General features: G+C 32.0%; 1 protein-coding gene and 1 long non-coding RNA gene across 5 annotated transcripts; both read right to left on the bottom strand.

Annotated features, from left to right (window-relative positions):
* Positions 1-434: 434 nt before the first annotated feature.
* LOC108827581 (uncharacterized) lies at positions 435-3422 on the bottom strand. 4 transcript variants are annotated; one of them, XR_008938494.1, is made up of 6 exons: positions 2931-3422; positions 2634-2797; positions 2367-2544; positions 1965-2276; positions 1515-1560; positions 435-1416 (listed from the first exon to the last, which is right to left on the bottom strand). It is a non-coding gene; the product is annotated as an uncharacterized LOC108827581 (long non-coding RNA). The 4 variants fall into 4 exon arrangements; XR_001945697.2 differs by having other exon boundaries at positions 435-1563; XR_001945696.2 differs by having other exon boundaries at positions 435-1560.
* A 1865-nt stretch (positions 3423-5287) lies between these two features.
* LOC108827431 (pentatricopeptide repeat-containing protein At5g52850, chloroplastic) lies at positions 5288-8148 on the bottom strand. The gene has a single exon (XM_018600827.2). The coding sequence runs from the start codon at positions 8060-8062 to the stop codon at positions 5378-5380; it is 2685 nt and encodes an 894-aa protein (XP_018456329.1). The 5' UTR covers positions 8063-8148; the 3' UTR covers positions 5288-5377.
* Between the last annotated feature and the right edge of the window lie 13626 nt (positions 8149-21774).

Below are 21774 nucleotides of genomic sequence, written 5' to 3'. Positions count from 1 at the left end.
TTATATTATATCTTTTTGTCATCATTATATCATTATATTTTTTTTATATTATAACATTTATTTGTTTTGATATAATATTTGGAAAATTTAGAGTGAAATATTTTAAAAGATAATTGTTTTTGTTTGGAATATCAATAATTTATATGTAAACATAGTTAGTTTCTATTAATCTTTTAATAATCATGTTTAAAATTTTTTAAGAGTTCACATACTATATATTTATTATGTTTTTATTTTTCAATTGTTTTATGTATATAATATATTTTTTATACATCACCTGATTTAATTTTAAGTTATTATTTAAATAATAGATCAATAATATATATATTCATTCATGTGTAAGTATTTTGAATATTGTAATCTGCAAATTTTATGACCAATAAATATGTTTCAATAATCTTTAGATTTTGAAGCTACAAATTATTTTCAATATATGCCAAAAAAAAAATTATTTTCAATAAACTTAATAAAGACAATACTTTTAGAACAACAAACAATACATGTCACCATTTCCAGAAAACATTGGAACCACACTTGTACGTTGGAACCACACTTGTACGTTGGAATCTCATATATCAATTGTCAAAGATTAGATATGCAACTATAACACACCTTTGGTTATAAAAAAACACACACACACACACACCTTTGGTTAATTTTTTGAAAGTTTTCCATTGACTTTACTATTGTTTTCCTTCAGCGAGGAACTTCTTCAAATAAGCTGGCCAAGTTGTTAATGTTACAATGGCTATAGGACGCGATGGCCGTTTCTGTGAATTTGCCTATGTTGAGTTTGCTTCGATTGAAGAGTATTGCCAACAGAGTAACAGAGTATAAGACTCATCAAACCAAGCTTGGTCGGGGCTCCGGACAGACTGGTGTTGCTTCCATCAGGAGATTATAGCACTAAATCTGGGTATCTTTCTGCGCTGGAATGAAAAGATCAAGAGTCCATAACTTCTCAGAATCATCAAACCAACTGGTATAAGGAAACATCAAAGCAGCACCAAAAGTTAAATTGTTTGTCTGGAAAGCACTTCACAACGCTTTTACTTGTAGGGTGAAAGTCTTCAGCGTCGCCATATTGTCATCGATCCTAAACGTATGTGACAATGTGGAACACATTCGTGGCTTTTGCTTCCTCAGATATTAATCTGTGTTTCTTTTCTTCAAAGCCATAAAACTCATAGGCTGTAGATTTGCCCATAAATCTGAGGTACATGGAGAACAACACATGGATTCCATTTTAAGCAGCGAAGACTGGGTAAGAAGCTCTGAAATCTCTCCCCATGATCAAGAGAGTATTTTTGTTCGTTTGTGTTGATGATCACTGCCTATCAACAAAGACAGAAGGTTCCTCTTGTAGAGGTCTCTCTCCTTAGCTTTTCGCTTGGTGTTTTATTTATCTAGTGAAAGCTTGAGCTCGGTTTTTCAGGAACGTTGGAATCAAAATAAACAGTTATTTCAATATGAGAACACAAACTACTCAAAATGTAAAAATGAAATCTGATTACCTCATGTGCTTGTACTGTAACCGGTGTTAATACTTCACTGTCAAACCTGCTTAAATGAAAGAAGAGAAAACTTTTTAACACTGACGCAAATTGCAAACAAAAAGCATTAAAACTCAGTGAGAAATTCAGCTCTGAAAATTCAGATAAGCGGTGGGAGCTGCCTCCATTTTGCTGAATATTTGTCAAACTGAACTCATAAGTAATCAAAAGAAGATCATTCAAATCAGCATTGCTATTTGAGGAGAACCGAATATAACCATTCAATTTCACAGGGAAATCTGGATCTAGGTCTTCCCTAATTCATGTTTCAAGTTATGAACCGAGGAAACACCATATGGTAAGAGTCTAAGAGACACACATAAACAGAGAACTCACTGCAAGCACATAGTCTCACAAAACTGAACATCATTTAAATTGAGAAAACTTAGATGTAACCAGTTGTACCATTACCTCGAACTGCTCGAGGTGAAGTTTGTGAACTTCCATTTGTAGCCTTAGAACTTGTGTGATCCCAATGCTCCTCTTGAAGAGTGAAAAACTTAAAACACATAAGTAAGTGACCATATAACAATCAAATTTCTAAACAAATACGAAGAAAATATTTCAGGCTTGTTATGCAGTCAGATTTTATGTTTTCGATAGATGTGATCAACATCTTTTGAGGTTCTCCGGTGAAAGAAAAAACATAGTTATACAAAGACTACTACTGCCGAGCTGATTAATAGCTTCAATGAACGCCTCATGAAATTCTGGTATCCCCACCTGTTCATCAGAACCCAAACCATTAACCAGAAAGACAAATCTATGATTAACTCCATTATGGAATCCCAAAAGATAAAACTTTATCCCCACCTGTCACGTATGATCCCTTTCTCTCTTTTGCCGTTTACACCTTCAGCGATTCTTATTTCATATATAATAATTCCTCTTGTCTCTCTTGCCTCTTTGTAGTTCCAACTGGTACATTTATGTTGCTTCAGAATTGTTTTAGTAACCCATTTGGTCTCTAGTGTCCTCTCTTCTTGTTGTCCTTCCATAAAAAACGCTCAGTTTAGCCACATATCTCGTATAATGAACATGGAAGAGATCATGCTTGCTTATATTGAGTGATTGTTAAACCTTGTGTCCTGCTGATGATCAGCCTTCTTTCCTATTTATCAGTTTCGCTATGTTGGCTCCATGAGACCAAGCGATCTTGGTTCATGTCTTGTTCAAGGCACTGTGAAACATGATGCTCTACATAACTAAATATAACTCAATTTATCTTCTCTTTCCTGAACACCCTGCATAACCCAATACCCACAGCCATCAGAAACAAACAATAATAATAGACAGAACAATATTCTATATACAAATGCAATCAAAAATCAAATCATATAATCGATACAAATCAAAAATAATATTGTATACTCCCACCTTTTCGGTGGATTTAGCAGACTTCATGGTTATAGCAATTTTATGATGAAGCTCTTGCGTTTAATGAACGTCACCTTGGTTAATTTAGCAGATTTTCCATCCTGGTTCTAAAGATCTCTTGCGTTCAGCTCCGGTTGTGATTTGGTTAGGGTTTGAGGCCTTCTTCACCATAGTACCACTCATTTTTCTCTGTTTTGAAGGATGATGAAACAAACATGGATCTGATACATGGTTAGACGGAAATCCCAAACCCCATGATTAACCGGAGTACTCCCGAGTCGATGTAAATTTTTAAACTGGGAAATTGCATTTGGAACTGAAGTGGAGGTTATGAAATTGAATCAAATAATCAAATCGATCTATTGTAAGTGACTTTATGGGTGAATATATAATTATGTGAGATTGAGGAAGGAATGGAAGATGAGAAGACTATCTCGTCTGAAGAAACGGAGGTTTGACGAAGAGGAAAGGAGAAGAGGAAGCAGAAGGATGATCTTGGGCCTTTAAAATGTATAATGAGCCCAATAAAGAGAGTAATTTTTATTCTCGACATAAATCAATATGACATGTCAGTTTAGACGATTTTTAGTGGACGAATTTTTAATCTGACGTGGATAGGCTCAAAGGAGCTCATATCTTCCTTTTAGTAGTGTTATAGATTGATGCAGCTTGGTGGTTAGTGGGCTTGTTTTAGATTATAACAGCCCAAGTTCAAGTTAAAACAATACGTTTTTGGTCTTTTTAATTGTTTTTTTAGACGAGTGGCATAATTGTAATTATGTCATCATCTTCCTTACGATTCTTAAGGATTCTGCACCTTTTTTTTGGTCGTCGCCAGCCATTATACATGTCAAAAACCTCGAAATCTATGTATTTTCTTCTTGTTTCTGCATCAGATTCATAAATATGTTCTTCTCTATTGATTTTAAATACTCAAAACTTCAAAAAAGAATTTTTTTTTTGTTGAATCCGATTTCTTCACCGAACAAGGTGAAATCGCCACGGTTCCCACCCGATTCACGTTTATCCGCTGCGTAATCGTTCGAATCGGACGGGTTTTAGAACAAGGCTAAAAACTTATATTAATAGCATACTTTTTTTTATCAACATATTAATAGCATACAAATGTTTATATTATTATTATACCATGAAATTTAATTTCTATTCTATTTATTATTATACAATTGTTAAAATTCAAAAAATATATAATAGACTATACAACATAGATATCACTATTCATCTTCTACTTCAATCCGAGTTTTGATTTTTCCATCCATAAATTTTCAATACCAGAAATACGAACATCAACCACAATTCTGACTTTACTACACATTTATAACCTCAAAATTCTTCTTTCACATTTTCCACTAGTTTTTATTTTTTGTTCTTCTTCGTTTATATCGTTGTGATTTTACGAGAGTTTCACCATTTTCAGATACACCATACCACAAATCACGCACCAATGTATCAAGCATAAAAAAAAACTTCACTTTTGAAAATTCCCCAAAATACTTTCGTCGCAATTTTACATTTGTTAAAACAGGATCATTTTTATTTTTTTCCCCTACCCCTACCTAAAATATTGCTTTCTATGCCATTGGACCAATCTAGGCATGGACGTTCGGATAACTATTTGGATACGGATCTGTTCTTTCGGGTATCTGATTTTTTGGGTTTTGAAATTAAACCTCATTCGGATATTATAAAATTTTGGGTCGGATTCGAGTCAGATCCTTCCGGGCCGGATGGGTTCGGTTCTCATGCATAGGAACCTGAAAAATAACCAAATAACCCAAGTATCTAAAACGGGTTCGGTTATTTGTACCCAAATTAACCAAAGTACCTGATTTGGTTCAAATTTTTGTATCCAAATTATTCAAAAGTAACCAAAATATCTATTTTACACAGTTTTTTGGGATAAATTTTTATCCAAACTATCATATTTTATCCAAAAACTCTCAAAAGTACTGAAAATAACAACTATAGTTAACTTATAATATTAAAATAATTATAAAAATAATTAAAACATATATTTTTAGACATATATTCATATTTCGGATATCTTCGGGTATTCATTCGGTTCTCGGTTCGGATCGGGTTCCAGACCGGTTCTTCGGATATAGCAATTCAAAACCCATTCGGATATTTATTCCGGGTCTGATCGGGTTCGGGACCCTGATTTTCGAGTCGGTTTCGGGTCGGTACTTCGGGTCCGGATATTGTGCTCATGCCCGGACCAATCTTTTTAAAAAATCAAATTTTGTATAATTCTATCTAATTAATATTTTCCAACTAAATACCCAATTTTGGGTATTGTTGTTTGGTCATGCTCTGAATAAATGCGTAATAGTTTAGAAAACTTTAACAATGCCACACTCTTTTTTTTTAAAAAAAAAAAACAATGCCACACTCTTTTCGTAAATGTTTTATCATTCTTCTCAAAAAATCTATGATAATACAAATGATGTTTCTTCCCCTTTGCAAGAACATTTACCATTCTTGAACACATGTACTTGATTCCCATCTCTTACAGTTATATTCTTATCCACTAACCGGGTGATGAGGGACACGAAGTCATGGCAGTCCTTACATAGGATTTTGTTCTTCACAACATGAACTGGAGTCTGTGGTGATGTGTAAACAAGACCAAACACAGCAGCTTGTTTTGCGCTGTGATAGCTTGCGTTTTCATTACTCCGGTATGTAAAGCCTGACCTTTCGATCTCACTCTTTATCCATTCTATCTCTGCGTATATCCCCTTTGTTTTCTCAACTGTAGTAACATCCTCACTGAAAAATCTGTGCAGTTTTCCTTGAACCTCCACAGAGCTCTTCCCTAGCTTCTTACTCAAACCTTTCTGGATCATCAAGTTTCGAGTCTTTTGGGCCAACTCTGGTTTTCCAGATTCTTCGTATAAGTCTGCCAAAAGAATGTACAAGGCTGGATCAGATGGTGCAAGTGCTAAGCCTTTGTTAGCCATATCTTCTCCTAAAGATAAATTCCCATGGTATCTACAAGCTCTCAACAACGTTTTGAAGATCATAGCATTTGGTCTTAACGGCATCGTCTCTAAAATTCCTGTTGCTTCATCTAGTCGTCCTGCACGACCTAAGATATCAACTAGATGAACATAGTGCTCTACCTGTGGCTTAATGTTATGAATCTTTTCCATTGAATTGAAATACTCAAGACCCATCTCGGTTAATCTTCCGTTACTACAAGCAGAGAGCAATATCAGGAATGTTACTGAATCAGTCTCGGTTCCTTTCATCCTCATCTCCTCAAAGGCAGATAGGGCAGAGGAAATACAGCCGTTTGATGCCAATCCTGAGACCAACCCATTCCAAGACACAACATCAGGCGTAGCTATTTCTTCAAAAACTTGCTTTGCATCTTCCAAGCTACCACATTTAGCGTACATGTCAATCAAACTATTGGAAACCGAAACAGAGCTAGAATACCCTGATTTCACGGAGTAGCAATGAAGATGTTTCCCAGTTTCAAGAGCTCCCAGGTTGGCTGAAGCTGAGATAAACCCTGGTACGCTGAACTGATCCGGTCTGATTCCATCACCATACATATGGGTGATGACACTTAGTGCCATTTCATGCTTGCCCAACTCGTTAAACCTTGTAACCAAGCTCGTGTACGTAATAGTATCTCTCCTATCCATTGACTTAGCCACGTTCCAGGAATAAGCTACCTTATCCGAGCTGGCGTATGCATCAACGAGTGAATTCCCTACGATGATTTCATCATCTACGTGTCGTCTGAGTATATATCCATGAATCTCTAGTACCCGCCTTACAAATTTTAACTTGCTGCAGGCTCGGAGAACACCTGATAGAGTGACACCATTGGGATCTACTCCTTGTCTTACCATCTCCATCAACACTCCAAAACAATCTTGTTCAAACCCGTGATCAACAAGACCTAAGAGTAACGTTGTCCAAGAGACGACGTCTGGTGAAATCATTGCTCCGAAGACTCTCAAAGCTTCTACTTCTGATGCCGAGCACTTCATGTACGTATCTAAAAGTGCATTTCCGACATCAGTGCTGTCCTCCAGTCCGACCTTAACTGTCAGTGAATGAATCTGCTTCCCTAAATCCAACGACTGGACAGAGGAGCATAAGCTCAAGATTGCAGTGAACGTGAAATTATCCGGTTGCAAACCCAAACCTCGCATCTGAAGAAATGTAGCAACAGCTTCCTTGGCTCTCAAGTTTCTCACAAACCCTGATACAACAGATGTCCAAAGAAACACATCCTGTTCTCCACTCGAATTCAAAACCTTTACAGAATCCTCCATTTCAGCAAACCTCGAGTAGAAATCAACAAGAGATGTCTTCAACACCACATTCAGCAAAACTCCACGAACGATTATGTTGCTATGAATGACTTTACCAAACTCCAAACCGAGAAAAGAAGAGGCACCTAAAAGCTTTACGAAGGTGTACTCGTTAGGAGGAACGCCAGCTTCGACCATCTCAGAGTAAAACTGCAACGCCTCTTTCCATTTACGAGCTTCAACTAAAGAAGATATCATCATGGTCCACGAGATGGTATCAGCACCGTTCTTACAAGAGATAAACAGTTCACGAGCTTCCTTAAGTTTCCCACACTTTGAATACATATCAGTCAAGCTGCTTCCTACAACCGAGTTTCCCAAAAACCCAGTCTTTATAACAGAACCATGAACTCGGGCTCCGTAGTTAAGCTCTCTTAAACCAGCAGAAGATCTTAACACTGATGAAAACGTGAATTCGTTGGGAACTGTTCCCGAAGCCAACATCTGTTCAAACAAGGAAAGCGCGGACGCGAGCTCTTGGGTTTTGGTGTAAGAAGAGATCATAACAGTCCAGGCGAAAACGGTTCTCTGCGGCATTTCGTCGAACAGTTTACGGGCGTTCAAGATTCCATCTGTTTTCAAGTAAAGACTCAAAAGATTGTTGCATAAGTTGAGATTATGTAGAAGACATAGCTTGATTACGGGACAGTGGATGTGTGAAACAATGCCCGATGAAGTCGATTCGCAGAAGGAGAGAATCCGAATGCATGATTGTTGAAGATGGTTACTCAGTTCGTTACTGCGAGACAGAAATGCTGAAGCTGCTACTTTGCTCGTCATTTTTTCTGGTTGAGAAAGGCCGAAACTGTCACGTCACTATTCCTACATCAACAACAACGAGGTCTAACCGTCCCGACTGTACATATAATACTGTCAAATGGGCTGTCCAGACCAAATAGACCATTTGACATATGGGCCATATTGGATGGTCCAATATGGACAATGGTCCAAAAAATACTCAAGACCAATAAGAACCATGGCCAAATGGTCAAGCCCATGGGCAACCAATAGATTTTGTTTGTATTTTATTTAATTTATATGTTTCATATTTATACTATTCACAATTATTTTTATAAAATCTGTAATTTATTTATTTTTACATATAGTTTTTTAGAAAATCTGTAATTATTCATTCGTACTTATTTACATTTTATAAAATCTGTAATTATCATTTTTTTTGCCAAATTGAAATACCCAGAACTAATACACTAAGCCGGTTGATTCTTAATTGAGAGAGAGGGAGATCGCCGGGAGAGAGAGACAGAGTGTAAGAGAGTTTCACCTTTCTACTTTCGTAACTGAGAGAAATCCAGGATTAGAGATGAATCGTTATCAATGAATCAATGGGTCATGTCGTTTATGAACCGAGAGTTATCAGACCTTACCTATAGGACTAGAGGCAGAGATCAACCCATGACCCTACGGAGGAGAAGGAAGAAGAATACGATCTCAGAGACGAAAGAGGAGAGAATCAGAGACTCGGAGTCGATGATCTCTGATTTTTCAATTTCCCCCAAATTAGAAAATCTAGAATTTTAAGAGTTTCGGTTTGCCCAATGTCCAATTGGTCTTAGACCAGACGCCCATGATTAATATCGGTTCTAGGCCCAATTGGACCACATGATGTTTGGTCCTGACCATGACCGCCCACAACAATTTGGACACGGTTGGCCCATGGTCGGCCCGACCATTTGACACTACTATGTACATAAATGTTATACATGAATTTGCTAGTCATGGCTCTGCATACATTAATCTAGTTTATATCAGTCAAAACATTACAGAAAATAAGATATCAGTTATATGTTGCTTACGTGATTATTAAAATGTACTACTTGTGAGAGTGTTTATTTTCATTTATATTTACATAAACATATTGTTTTTACTTTAAAAATGGTACAATATACTATAACAATCACATATTTTGAAATGTGTAAATCATTTTTTTCAAACCCAATATTGTTATAGTTTACTTGTTCTTAATCAAATTAATTGTTTCACAGTATCACATTTAATTTTTATCTTCTTTAAAATACCAAAAAATATTTTGTTTGTTGGATTTGTGTTTAATTATTAAACTCAATAAGCTCTTATAAGTTTGGAAAAATATAAAATTATTGGTATGTCTAAAGATATTGTAACATTTCACAATATGGACTGTTGAATATATTTTTTGACAAAAAATAAATTTTTAGTTTGTTAGATTAATATTATCAAGTAAATAGTTAAAAGTTTATTAATTTTTTTTTTTGAAAATGAACAATCAAATTTACGAAAAAACTATCTATCTATCTATAAATCAATTGTGTTTCTGAAATTTAAATTCAATTATCCAAAAAATATGTGATTCTTATTTTAGCTTTGATATGTACATTTAGAATATCCGATTAGTAAACTCACACAAAATACTAAATGATATATAAATTTACCTTTTCAGAATGGATCTTGAACTGGTTTAATCAAATGCTTCTTTGTTTATTAAATGTATAAAGTAAACCGGTTCAAGAATGAATCTTATTAAGAATAAGTTAGTTTATATATATACCAATGTCGTGTATATAAAATTCATTAATGATGCGAAAATATATTTGTTAACCGTACAGTTATTATTGGCGTAAGTAGTTATAGCCATAATTCAGAAAATATTAACTAAAAATAAATGAAATAATATTTTTTAGAGCATGTTTATTTTTTAAAAAAAAATTCACACAAAAAAAATTGTGATTCTATTTTAATAGAATAGATAAATTAGTAATGTTCACTGTGAAAATCTAAATTGCGAAGCTCTTTGGAGAGAGAAAAAAAAGTTGATTAGAATTTCTCAATGTAAAGTTGATCCTTTTTCTTTTATGATGTTTGTGTAAAGATTCGAAAACCTAGGACTACCCCAAAATATAAGATTAAAACTTTTTTTAATAATTATTCTCTTATTTTAATCTGGTCATCAAATTCATCAAACGAGATTTAAAATAGTACTCCCTCTGTATCACTATAAGTGATGTTTAAGGTTTTAGCACATAGATTAAGAAAATACTAACTTTTATACAATTTACATTGGTTAGATACAAATAGCATTAAATGAGAATAGTTCAACCAATAAAAAAAGAAAATAGCATTTTGTAATTGGTTACAAAATTCAAATGTTATTAAATTCTACATAGAATAGGGAGAACATCAATTATTTTAGAACAAAAAAAAAATTCTTTAAACACCACTTAATGTGATACAGAGGGAGTATAAAAAACACCACAAAGGTTAAAGTCAGAGTCGAAAAGACCCGAGTCCAAAAGCAAATTGACCAAACAAAAAAAAACCTTGGGAAAGCAGCAGAGCATCTCATCATCGTTTTGAGAAATAAAAAAAAAAATCGTAACCGCAAACAAACAAAAGAAGAGAAAAAAAACGGAGTGGCATCGCAATCGTCGTCGTCTCTGCCTCTACCTCTTCTCTTTAGGGGTTTTCTCGTTTCTCCTGGATTAGGTTAGGGTTTTTCATCCTATTTTTGTTCGATTAATAAGAGAGTTTTTGTTATCATATGCCGGTAATCAAGTTTAAAACTATCAATTTAAGGGAAAAAAAAATTTCATAATAAAACATAATTTCATATATCGGTACTTGTTCGCTATCGGTCTCTCGCCCATATTTAGCCTTGGACGGAATTTACCGTCCGATTGGGGCTGCAATCCCAAACAACCCGACTCGTAGACAGCGCCTCGTGGTGCGACAGGGTCCGGGCACGACGGGGCTCTCACCCTCTCTGGCGCTCCTTTCCAGGGAACTTGGGCCCGGTCCGTCGCTGAGGACGCTTCTCCAGACTACAATTCGAACGCCGAAGACGTCCGATTTTCAAGCTGGGCTCTTCCCGGTTCGCCGTTACTAAGGGAATCCTTATTAGTTTCTTTTTCTCCGCTTATTGATATGCTTAAATTCAGCGGGTGATCCCGCCTGACCTGGGGTCGCGTTGAGGACTTTGGGTCATCAAGAGCTTTTGGACCGGAACGATCGACAATATGACGAGGAGATTGAATTCACCACCGCATGTCAAGACGCTCCTGGCATCCTTAGCTCGGATTTTGGCCAACCGCGTGCGGTAACACACGGGAGACCAGCTTCCGTCCTATATCCTCGGGAGGATGGGGGGACGATGATTTATGACACCCAGGCAGACGTACACTCGGCTTAAATACATTTATAAAAAAATAGAATCGTAATCTGTAAAACTATATGCACAAGATGATGTATTTTCGTTGGTATATGCTGGCTGCTTATGTAAATCAACTATTTATTTATTTTGGTTATGTTACCTATCAAAAGTATCTGATTGTGGAAATAAATAGACTTTGAGTCATGTATATGAATATATCAATATCTTACTAATATAAAAACGTAATAGTAATGAATAGCCTTTATTTAAAAAAAACTAAAAATACTCACGTAATGATGGGTATCTTGTTATCGATTAAGCAAGGTAGTTTAGGCTTTAAATTCAGTAAAATTTAATAATATAGTTTTAGCATTAATTAGTTTGAAATTAATTTAGATATCTGTTGTTTTAATTGAGAAAAAATAAATAAATGCTAGAAGTTAGGATTAGGAAGTTTTCAATGGCATTACAATGTAATTAAAAGGTTATTTTGAGGATAAGTTAATATTTGTACTTTTAAATAGTATATATTATGTGGTAATTAAAAGGAAATCATATATATATATCAGAGAAATCGCTCCATATAGAATCTTTTCTTCTTTGACCAAAAAAAATAGAAACTTTCTCTTCCGATTTTAGATTTCAAATTCCAGAATCACAAAAATATTTTATTTAATATGGTCATTTATCATTTTACTTTTCTCTTTTTTAATTAAGAAGTTGCTACCTTTAGTTTTGTAATAAGTTAATGATGCATGTCTAGTTCTTCATGAGTTTTTTTTTACTCTTTTTTAATTAAGAAGTTGCAACCTTTAGTTTTGTAATAAGTTAATGATGCATGTCTAGTTTTTGATGAATTTTTTTAACAGTGATTTATTATGATATCTAATCTATTAAAATAGAGTCCTAAATTTTATCTGCCATAGATATTTTCATTTAAGTTTTGGCTTGTTTAATTTTTATTAGTGTGGTACATAATAAATGGACCATATCAAGTTATCTCAATTAGTTATAATCATACGCTAGAATTAAATATTAACCGGCCAACTAAACATTAACCAACAATGTCCTAAATTTTAGGCTCTATATAATTTCGTTTAATCTACTTAAGTCAACAAAACAAAATGAACGCCCGATTGTGTTATATATAATATGTTCTATAGAATTTCGTTTATCTTATTAAGTAAGCCAAACAAAACCAACAATTTAGCTGATTGTGTTATATAAATAATACAAGCTATACAATTATTCTTACTTGGACCTCTTATAATTGGGGTGGACGTTCGAGTATCCATTCGGGTTTTCGTTCAGGTCTATTCGAATTACGAGTTTTCGGGGTCAAAAATTTCAGCCTCATACGGATACTTCTAAAATTCGGTTCGGGTTCAGTTCAGATCTTTGCGGATTCAGTTAGGATTAGAATAACCCATTTCAATGATTTTTTTAAATTTTAAAATTCATTATATACTTTAAATTTCTTAAAATCAAAAAAAAAAATTATATTACATATAAATTTGAATAACATATGTCAATATACATAAAATTAACATATAAATTGATTTGGTTTGACTACTTGGATAGAATAAAATAGAAATTTAAGTATTTTGGTTCCTTGACTATACTTTAACTATTTTAGATATTTACTTTTAACTATTTGTATGTATATTTTCAAGCCTTTGGATAACTTAACATATATATATATATATAAGTATATATTATATCTAAAATTAATTAATATACATAGGTGTATAATTCTATTTCGGATACATTCGGGTACCCAAAATATTTTGGTTCGGATCGTGTTTGGCTTTGGTTTTTTAAATACCAAAATTTTGAACCCGTTCAGATATCTAAATAATTTTAGTTCGGATTACTTTTTCGGATCGGGTTCAGTTCGGTTATACGGATTCAGATTTTTTGTCCAGCCTGTTTTATAATATAGATTAAATTTTCTCAAAGTTGATTTGTACTTTTTCTTATGAACAATATACTCAATTATATGTTGTATAGATTTCCTTTTAATCCTAATAAGTAATCCAAACGAAACCAACAATCTAGACCGATTGTATTATATTACAATAACACAAGCAATACAATTACTCTTACTTTGAACTCTTATACTATAGATTAAATCACATAATTTATTGAACCTTATACGGGCCAAACTTATAAATATATGGAAACTCACATTCCTATCTATTGATTATATAAATCGTTGCTAATAATAATATTAGAAAGATATTAGTAAAAAAAGATTTGATCAAATCTAAATAAACTTGACTTGCACACCAAATAATCGATAACCAGTTAATACAATATATTATTTACGATATTCTCTTATATTTTTTATGTTTCAAATATTTTTTTCAACAAGATTTTCACCTACCTTATTTTTCGACTTTCCTATTAACAACTTAAATAATTATGAATTTGACATATGTATTTATATAAATATTAGAATTTGGTATAAATAAAATTTAATTATTTCTATTAAATAAACTATTATTGAAATTTATCAATTTAAAAAATAATACAAAACATCTAAAACTAAAAGAAATAGAAAATATAGTTTCCAAAACTTTAAATTTTTTCGTAGAAAAAAACCCACCATGTACAATATTGTACATATAGCATCCTCATAAGTAAATATATTTACGGACATATATTATATAGATGTAAATTACATAAAATATTATATACATATTGTATATACCACTAACTTAATATAGTAGATTGAAAAAAAATTCCGCGCAGAGCGCGGATCTATCTCTAGTTACAATTATTAGGAAGCTTACATAGACGATTCAACAATTGACAATACTACCTGTCTTATGAAGATCTATGTCTAACTGCATCATCTGAGCCGTCCTACGAAGATCCACGCCTAACCAGATTTACTTGCACCATGTTGAAGATCCCTTGTAATCCTTCCTTCTATAATTTGTATAGTTGCCTGTAATCCTTCTTTCTAGTTGCCTAATAAATCGCACTTTTTTCGGGACTTGAAATCTGGATTTGAGATAATCTGCAATAAATTGCATAGTCTTGGAGTCGAACCCCAGACATGTGTATAGAAGCCTTTAGACCTTAACCATTAGGTTACGGTGCTTCCACAGTTCTTGATGAGTTAGTTCTCATATATTAAAATTGATCAGAAATTATCCAAAATCAAAAAAAAAATGTATCTACCAATTCAAACATAAATAAAAACTACGAAAATAAAAAAAATGCCTAATATTCAAAATAATAAATGGAAACCTAAAAATATTCAAAAAGCAGAAAAACTTAAATTACTCATTTTTGAAAACATACAAGAAACCCCAAAACTTATCAAAATTGTGGAAAATAATTAAAACACTAAACATGTATTATATATATATTTATATACATATATATAAATTTCAAGTTATTTGGGTATTAAATAAATTCTAGGTTAAGCATTAAACTGATATCCAATAATCGAATATGAGAGTGCCAACCTAACATGCTAGAATAGTCACCAAACTTGTAGCTTTGGAGATAAAGATAGAAGAAACTCGTAGCTGACTATCGAACCAGTTCATAGATCGACATTTAAAGTCAAAAACCGATCGACACACACCTTGTGTCGTCGATGGAAGGCATATCACGCAAAAACCAACTTGGTTCTCAGCCGCCTTAAAGCCCAAGTCTTCCACAATTTACAAGAATGTCCATGGGTGACTCTAACCTAATATTTAAGTGCTCTGTAATTTTTCTAGGCAACACATGCTTTCTTATTTTCTACTTTTCACAGCAAACATAACCTAATATTTATGATTTTTAGTAGTTTGGAGAGAATATCCAAGATTCCTTCAGAGCTTTTGTTGGAATTCTAGTTTTTCTATCTTATTATATTTATGAAATTGATATTTATGATTATTTTTTGCTTATCTATGTCTCAGTAATTCACTTGTTAGATTTAGGTTTAAATAGGTTATGAAGAATTAGTCCAAAATATAGAAATCCTAAGTTGTTAGAGATACCAATCAACAGAATTTCTCTTATTTCTTGTGTCTAGAGTAGTTAATTAGAACCCTGATATTAGATAATTAGGCGCAAGTAAAAGCTTGGTCTTTTACCTGAATTGATTCTCACAGAACTAAGATTGTTAGAAACAACAGCTGATTTAGTTAATTAGTGAGCACATCAAACTCATTCGATAAAACTTGCTAGAAGAAATATCGATCAACAATCCTATAGATGCATTGATCAACGTTTTGAAAGGTGTATCGATCGACACTCAACATATAATATCGATAGACAATCAATATATAGTATCGATCAACAATCTTACGAGAATTTTGTTTATCAGTTAGGGTTAGAATTTTGTGCTAATAACAGTGTTGTGAATCAAGAGAGAAAATTTGGTTGTTCTTATTATTATTTGATGAATACAATATTAAGGTTCAGAAACTTATAGAAAACATAGGCTGGCCTATAATAGACATCTAATAATTTTGGAAATAATAAATGACAAAGTTAAAGAAACTTTATAGCTTATGGGATGGGATATAAATGGAGGATCTAGCTACGTGGCCCAACTAAACAAGATTGGAAATTTAAACAGGCTTAAGCCTTGTGGGTTTGTCTGAAATTCCTTTATATTATTCATTGCAATGAAATAATATAATATTAAGTGAATCATTTACTGCAATGAAATATTATTCCCTATTAATTATTTGCTAAGTGATTTTGAGATATATGTCATTCGATAATCACTTTCACCAAATAAATGTAATATGACATGTTAGAATAATGACATGTACAATTACATTTTTTAAACACTATTGGCCAAATAATTTTAACACATGTCCTATAGACAATCACTTTCACCAAATAAATATGACATGGAATGTTAGAATGATGACATGTACGATTATATATATTGTTTATTTATATTTTTCATAAGTTTTTTATAAAATGATAGTAATTATACATCATCTTTAAAATAAATACTTTCAAATATGACATTAGATAATATAATAATAGCAATATAATAATATTAAAAAATCAAAATATTATTTATTTCGAATGTTTTACAATTATAAAATTTAAATACTAAAAGAGATCTTCAAATTGTTTTATATTTTTTAAAAAATATATAAATTTGAATCGTAATATTGTTAGCTTCTTTTGTATATCTAAACTTTTTTAAAATACTGTTAAATTGTACTTTTTCATAACTATACAGGTTTTAATTAATTTTTAATTAATTTATACAAATTGATTTTATATATTTTATCAAAAAGAAATAGAAAAATATATCTGTTTAGAAAAATATATCTAAAACTATAATTTTAAAGATATATATCTATTCATAAATATAATTTAAAATAAATATTTTTTATTTTGTTTAAATTTTATGTTCAATTAAATCACTGCATACAGTGCAGGAAAATAGATAGTAAACTATAAATGATGTTACATAACATGGCGAGAAATGCCAAATCAACTTTAATACTTTAGTTTAAATTTCTTTTACTCCTTCCATTTTAAAATAATACATATTTTAGAATTTTCCTACTTTCTAATAAAACATACTAAGAGGTTGATTGGACTTAGATTCTAAACTAGTTTTTAGTTTCTGATTTTCCAAAAACCATATTTTAGCCAGTCATGATTCTAGTCAATTAGATTTCCTATTTTTTAGGGAATCTGCTTTTTTTTTCTTCCTCTTGCTAATTCATTCTTAGAAACCAAAATCCATATTCATGTAGTTTCTTCCTATACCTACGACCAAAACAAAAACAAAAACAGATTTTCTTCTCTTTTTTTTTATAAAATTTCTAATGTTAATAAATAGTTTACTATTCTACAACTCTAAAATCACCCACTCAAAGTAAACATGAACTTCACAAATATTCTACATTTTTAAGTATTTAGAATTTTCTTATACTATCTTTTTCCTAAGCAGTGTGGATTTTTTGTTAAATTAAACAATAATTCAATAAAATAATTTTCTTACACTCATATGCGCTATATAGAAAACCTTTCGGATCAAATTTCTGCATCTTTGTGGGATTCAATATAATTTTATTATATATTTGAATTTATTATTTTAAAATAATTTATAATTAGTTTGTATACTTTGATAATAGTATTAATTTTATTTTATTTTTTCAGTGATAAATATTTTACTATTAAAAATATTTTTCATTTTATTATTTTTTAAGAACAAAAACCAGAAACTAAAAACCAAAATCTAAACCACCAATCAAATTTTTCAAAAAACTAAAATCTACTGCAAAATCAAAAACCAAAAACTAAAAACTAAAAACCAAAATCCAAAAACTAAAAACTAAAAACCAAAAACTAAAATCTAGAATCTAACAAAACAATCATCACCTAAGACTTAGTTATAATACATAGTTTTCTGTTATTTTATATTTTCTACATTTTTAAACCAATAAAATTTTATAAAATGCAACTAATATTTTTAAACTCCACAATTTTTCATTATTAATTGGTAAAAATTGTATTTAAAAAGTTTCAAAAAAAAAATTGTATTAAAAATATAAAAGAATATCTTTTTGAAACAAAACTTTTTTTAGAACTTACTCCTTTTGAAACGGACAGAGTATTCAGTTACTCATTCGTAACTGCTATCTCTTTGGTTTCCTTGAACATTATTCCATTTCGATGATTTTATAAATACCTTCTTTGTAATAATCTAATTCTATTTTCATAATTTGTTCATTTTTTGCGGGTTGGTGGCGAGCTTTTCAGCATGACAGAAGTAACACTAGCCGTCAGTATCTTTCTTTTTTAGCACCCCGTCAGTATCTTGTGACAGATTTTGCATAGAAATAAATTTACATTAACAAACGGCATGGAGATAAATTGATATGGAAATTTAATTTTAAATGCAAAGCTACACTTTTTGTTCAATCCAACCTATATCTTCTTTAATTATTTAGCACAACTTTTTAAAGCTCAAGTGGTTTCGTGTTTTATTATTATGTTAGTTTATGATTAGATTAAACAGATATTATCTTAATCACAAACAGTCACATGCAATGCATTCAAAATCTCATGATAAGCATGGATACCTCGAGTAATGTAAAAGAACCTCAACTTAAACTGCCATCTTCGTTAATTAATACAATTATCGATCATATCATATGTGTATGTCTTAGTACAGATAATTTATAATTCAATATGTGATGATCAGTGCATCTACATAACAGACAGTTTGAAATTTTCGCGGGACAAAAAGACTTCAAAACGTTATGAAGCTAAACTTGGTCGGAGACATGGGACCCATAAAGAAAATCTAAGAAGAGGGGACAACCAAATCTTCTTTTTAAGTCTTATGAAACTAAACTAAACTAAACTAATCAAGAAAGAAATTCGTTATTCTTCTATGTATTAAGAAAACGGTGAGTGTCGCTTCTAAGGTGCAGTGTATTCTTCCTCTTGTGTGACCCTTGAACATTGCCACGTGTATGGCTCTCCGGCGTTGAATGCTCCTTGCTTCCTCCTTGTGAGGCGGAATGTTCTCGACATGATATTTATAATGGTACTTTTGTTAATTTCTGTATAAATTTACATGAGAGTGATGATTACTGTTTTAGATGAAGAAAACAAAAATGGAAGTGCTTATTTTTTTGTTTTTTGAGTTCCGAGCGAATCTTGTATTATGATTCTTGCACAGATTGTTATGATTTATGAAGCTGATCCATTGCATGAGTTGAGTTCTTTTTATGCTATTATTATTACTTCAATAGCATCTCAATGCACATAAACTCGTGTTTGGCTAATTACTTTTTAGTTAAAAATGGTCATCTAAATTAATCTTTCTATGTAAAGGGACAATCAAAGCAGACAATATTCGAACACTGAAAGACATGTTGCAAACATATACTAGCTAGATTAAGACCACTATTTAACGAGAATGCTTAATTTATTGGTTGAATTCATGTACAATATTAATAAATACCAAGATAGCATGGGAATCTTGCCAGAATAACTTCCATAATTGAGTTGACGAAATAAGCTGATAATTTCACAACCATGTGCAAGCCCTTGGGCCATATTAGACTACGAAAAAGGAATCTGAATAAGTAACTATTGATTGATTCTTTATCTCTTTATCGCATATGGTTGACCAATAGTTGCATAATATGATTGATTTGTCGATATATAAGCAATCTGGATTAAACATCCCTGACAGATACTGTTATAGCTCTTCTTCTGCCTGTATATTAATAACCAAATTCTGGACTAAACATCACTAAGAGCACCTGCAACGTGGTTTTTAAGGGAGAGTCTTTAGAAACAAAATAATTAAATAATCGGTAAGTTCCACCAAAAGTTAAGGATTCGATTTTTAAAATTTTTAAATAAAGATCAGTTTTTAGGGAATATTTAACACGTGTCGTTCCGCGATTGGTTAGATATATATTTTTCTATTTTTTATTTTAATTTGAAAAAAGGAAAAAGAATAATAATTAAAAATTCAAAAATATTATTCCTAAGAATTCTTCTTGAGATCCACCATTGCAGATGCTCTAACAGATATTATAAAAGAATTATCAAAGAGTTTTCTATTTTAAATGCCTGAATCTTGGTATACATGGTGTTTCTGCATCTTTGTTGGGAAAACGGGCAATTAAAATTTTAACTCTAAACTTATGTTTTACCAAAAAAATACTCTAAAACATACATATGCGAATGATTAGTTTCTGAAAATAAAGGGTGCATGTGTGAACACATATTTCAAATAGTTTGTTTTTACGATATTTTCATCGTCAAACTACTATTTTGGTCAATAATTTCAGTATAACATGACATTATTTGAACTTTCAACATGACTTGAATTGCTAACTCAGCTGTCATATTAATTGAATTGTTTACACTTGCAAAGTCATATGCCATGTTAGATATCACATTATTCAAACAAAAACAATTTCTTTAGGAAAAAATATATAATCATCGCTATTAACGGTTTGACTAGCATTGTATTTATTAATAGTTTTTCTGAAACACTATATTTATTAATAACTATCGGTCACATTTTAGTTGCTTAGATATGCAGTTGAAAAGAACACACAAGCTCAAATATACTCGAATATCTTTAAAGGCAGACTTTGGGAAGTTGAACTACTAGGGTTTGAATCAACTCTATGACGCTAAACATATCTATGACGATATATATAAAGCTCCCGACCGTCCACGGTTAATGAGCCAATCCATATCCATTCTTTATCCACTCTTTCGGCTTATAGGCCTCAACCATCCGACGGTTAGTCCGTTAATTTTTCTGAAGATCCGAAATCATTATTTACTGGCCTGCAATCACCACATGATATTTTCCCGTTCTTTGGTCTCATTTATACGCTATCGCGAATCATTTTCCGATAGGTCACATATCCTTCCACTACTCTAGTTTAAGCACGCTTAACTCTAAAGTTCTAAACGTATGTGTACCGGAAAATGTAAGCGCACTTTGGTGATATAGATAGTTAAATCAATTCTTTTAAGCCTTTCCATATATCATAACTAGAGATGTTACAATTCACTCCCTCTCAAAGAATGCAACGTTTTCGTTGCGCCTTACGACAGGTCTCAAGATCCTTCTCGTGTCAGAATCGAGACGGCTAATCAGCTCTGATATCACTTATAACATCCAGACCGTCCATGGCTAATGGGCCAACCCACACCCACTCTCTCGTCCCGTGGACCATATCTCATGGTCGGTCCGTTAATTTTTCTCAAGGCTCGAAATTATTGTTTACTGACCCTGCAATCACCACATGATATTTTCCCGTGTTTTGGCCTCACTAATACGCTATTATAAATCACTTCTCTATAGGTCACTCATCTTTCCATTGATTATGTTCAAGTACGCTTAACTCTGAAGTTCTAAATGGATGTGTGTTCGAAAAGATAAACGCACTTTGGTGACATAGGTAGTCAAATCAATTCTATTAAGCATTTCTACGTATCATAACTCATGATGTTACAATATGATATCGTAGAAGCTTTGCCCCTTGCTTTACAGAGATTGTTATGAATACTTTGGACCTCAATATAACAGAAAATGATTCATCTATAGACTGTACTTTCTCTTAAAGTTTAGTTTGGGTCATTTCAAATATTCGGATACCCTCATATTAATATAAAAATATCATTATTTTGATGGGTTTCTTTTTTTTTATGGGTTTCTTATTCATAGAGATGAAAGATGAAGTAACCTAAGACACAGTTAGTAGAAATGAGTAGAAAGACATTAACAATGAAAGACAAGAAATGAAACTGAATAATTTTGATGGGTTTCTTAATCACGAACAAACTATTAACTGAAAGTTTCTTAAAACAAATTAAA

Source organism: Raphanus sativus, chromosome 9, assembly GCF_000801105.2.
Source record: "Raphanus sativus cultivar WK10039 chromosome 9, ASM80110v3, whole genome shotgun sequence".
In the NCBI taxonomy this organism is placed as follows: domain Eukaryota; kingdom Viridiplantae; phylum Streptophyta; class Magnoliopsida; order Brassicales; family Brassicaceae; genus Raphanus; species Raphanus sativus.
The sequence above is the reverse complement of the archived record's forward strand: the minus strand, read 5'-3'. Positions and strand labels throughout refer to the sequence as shown.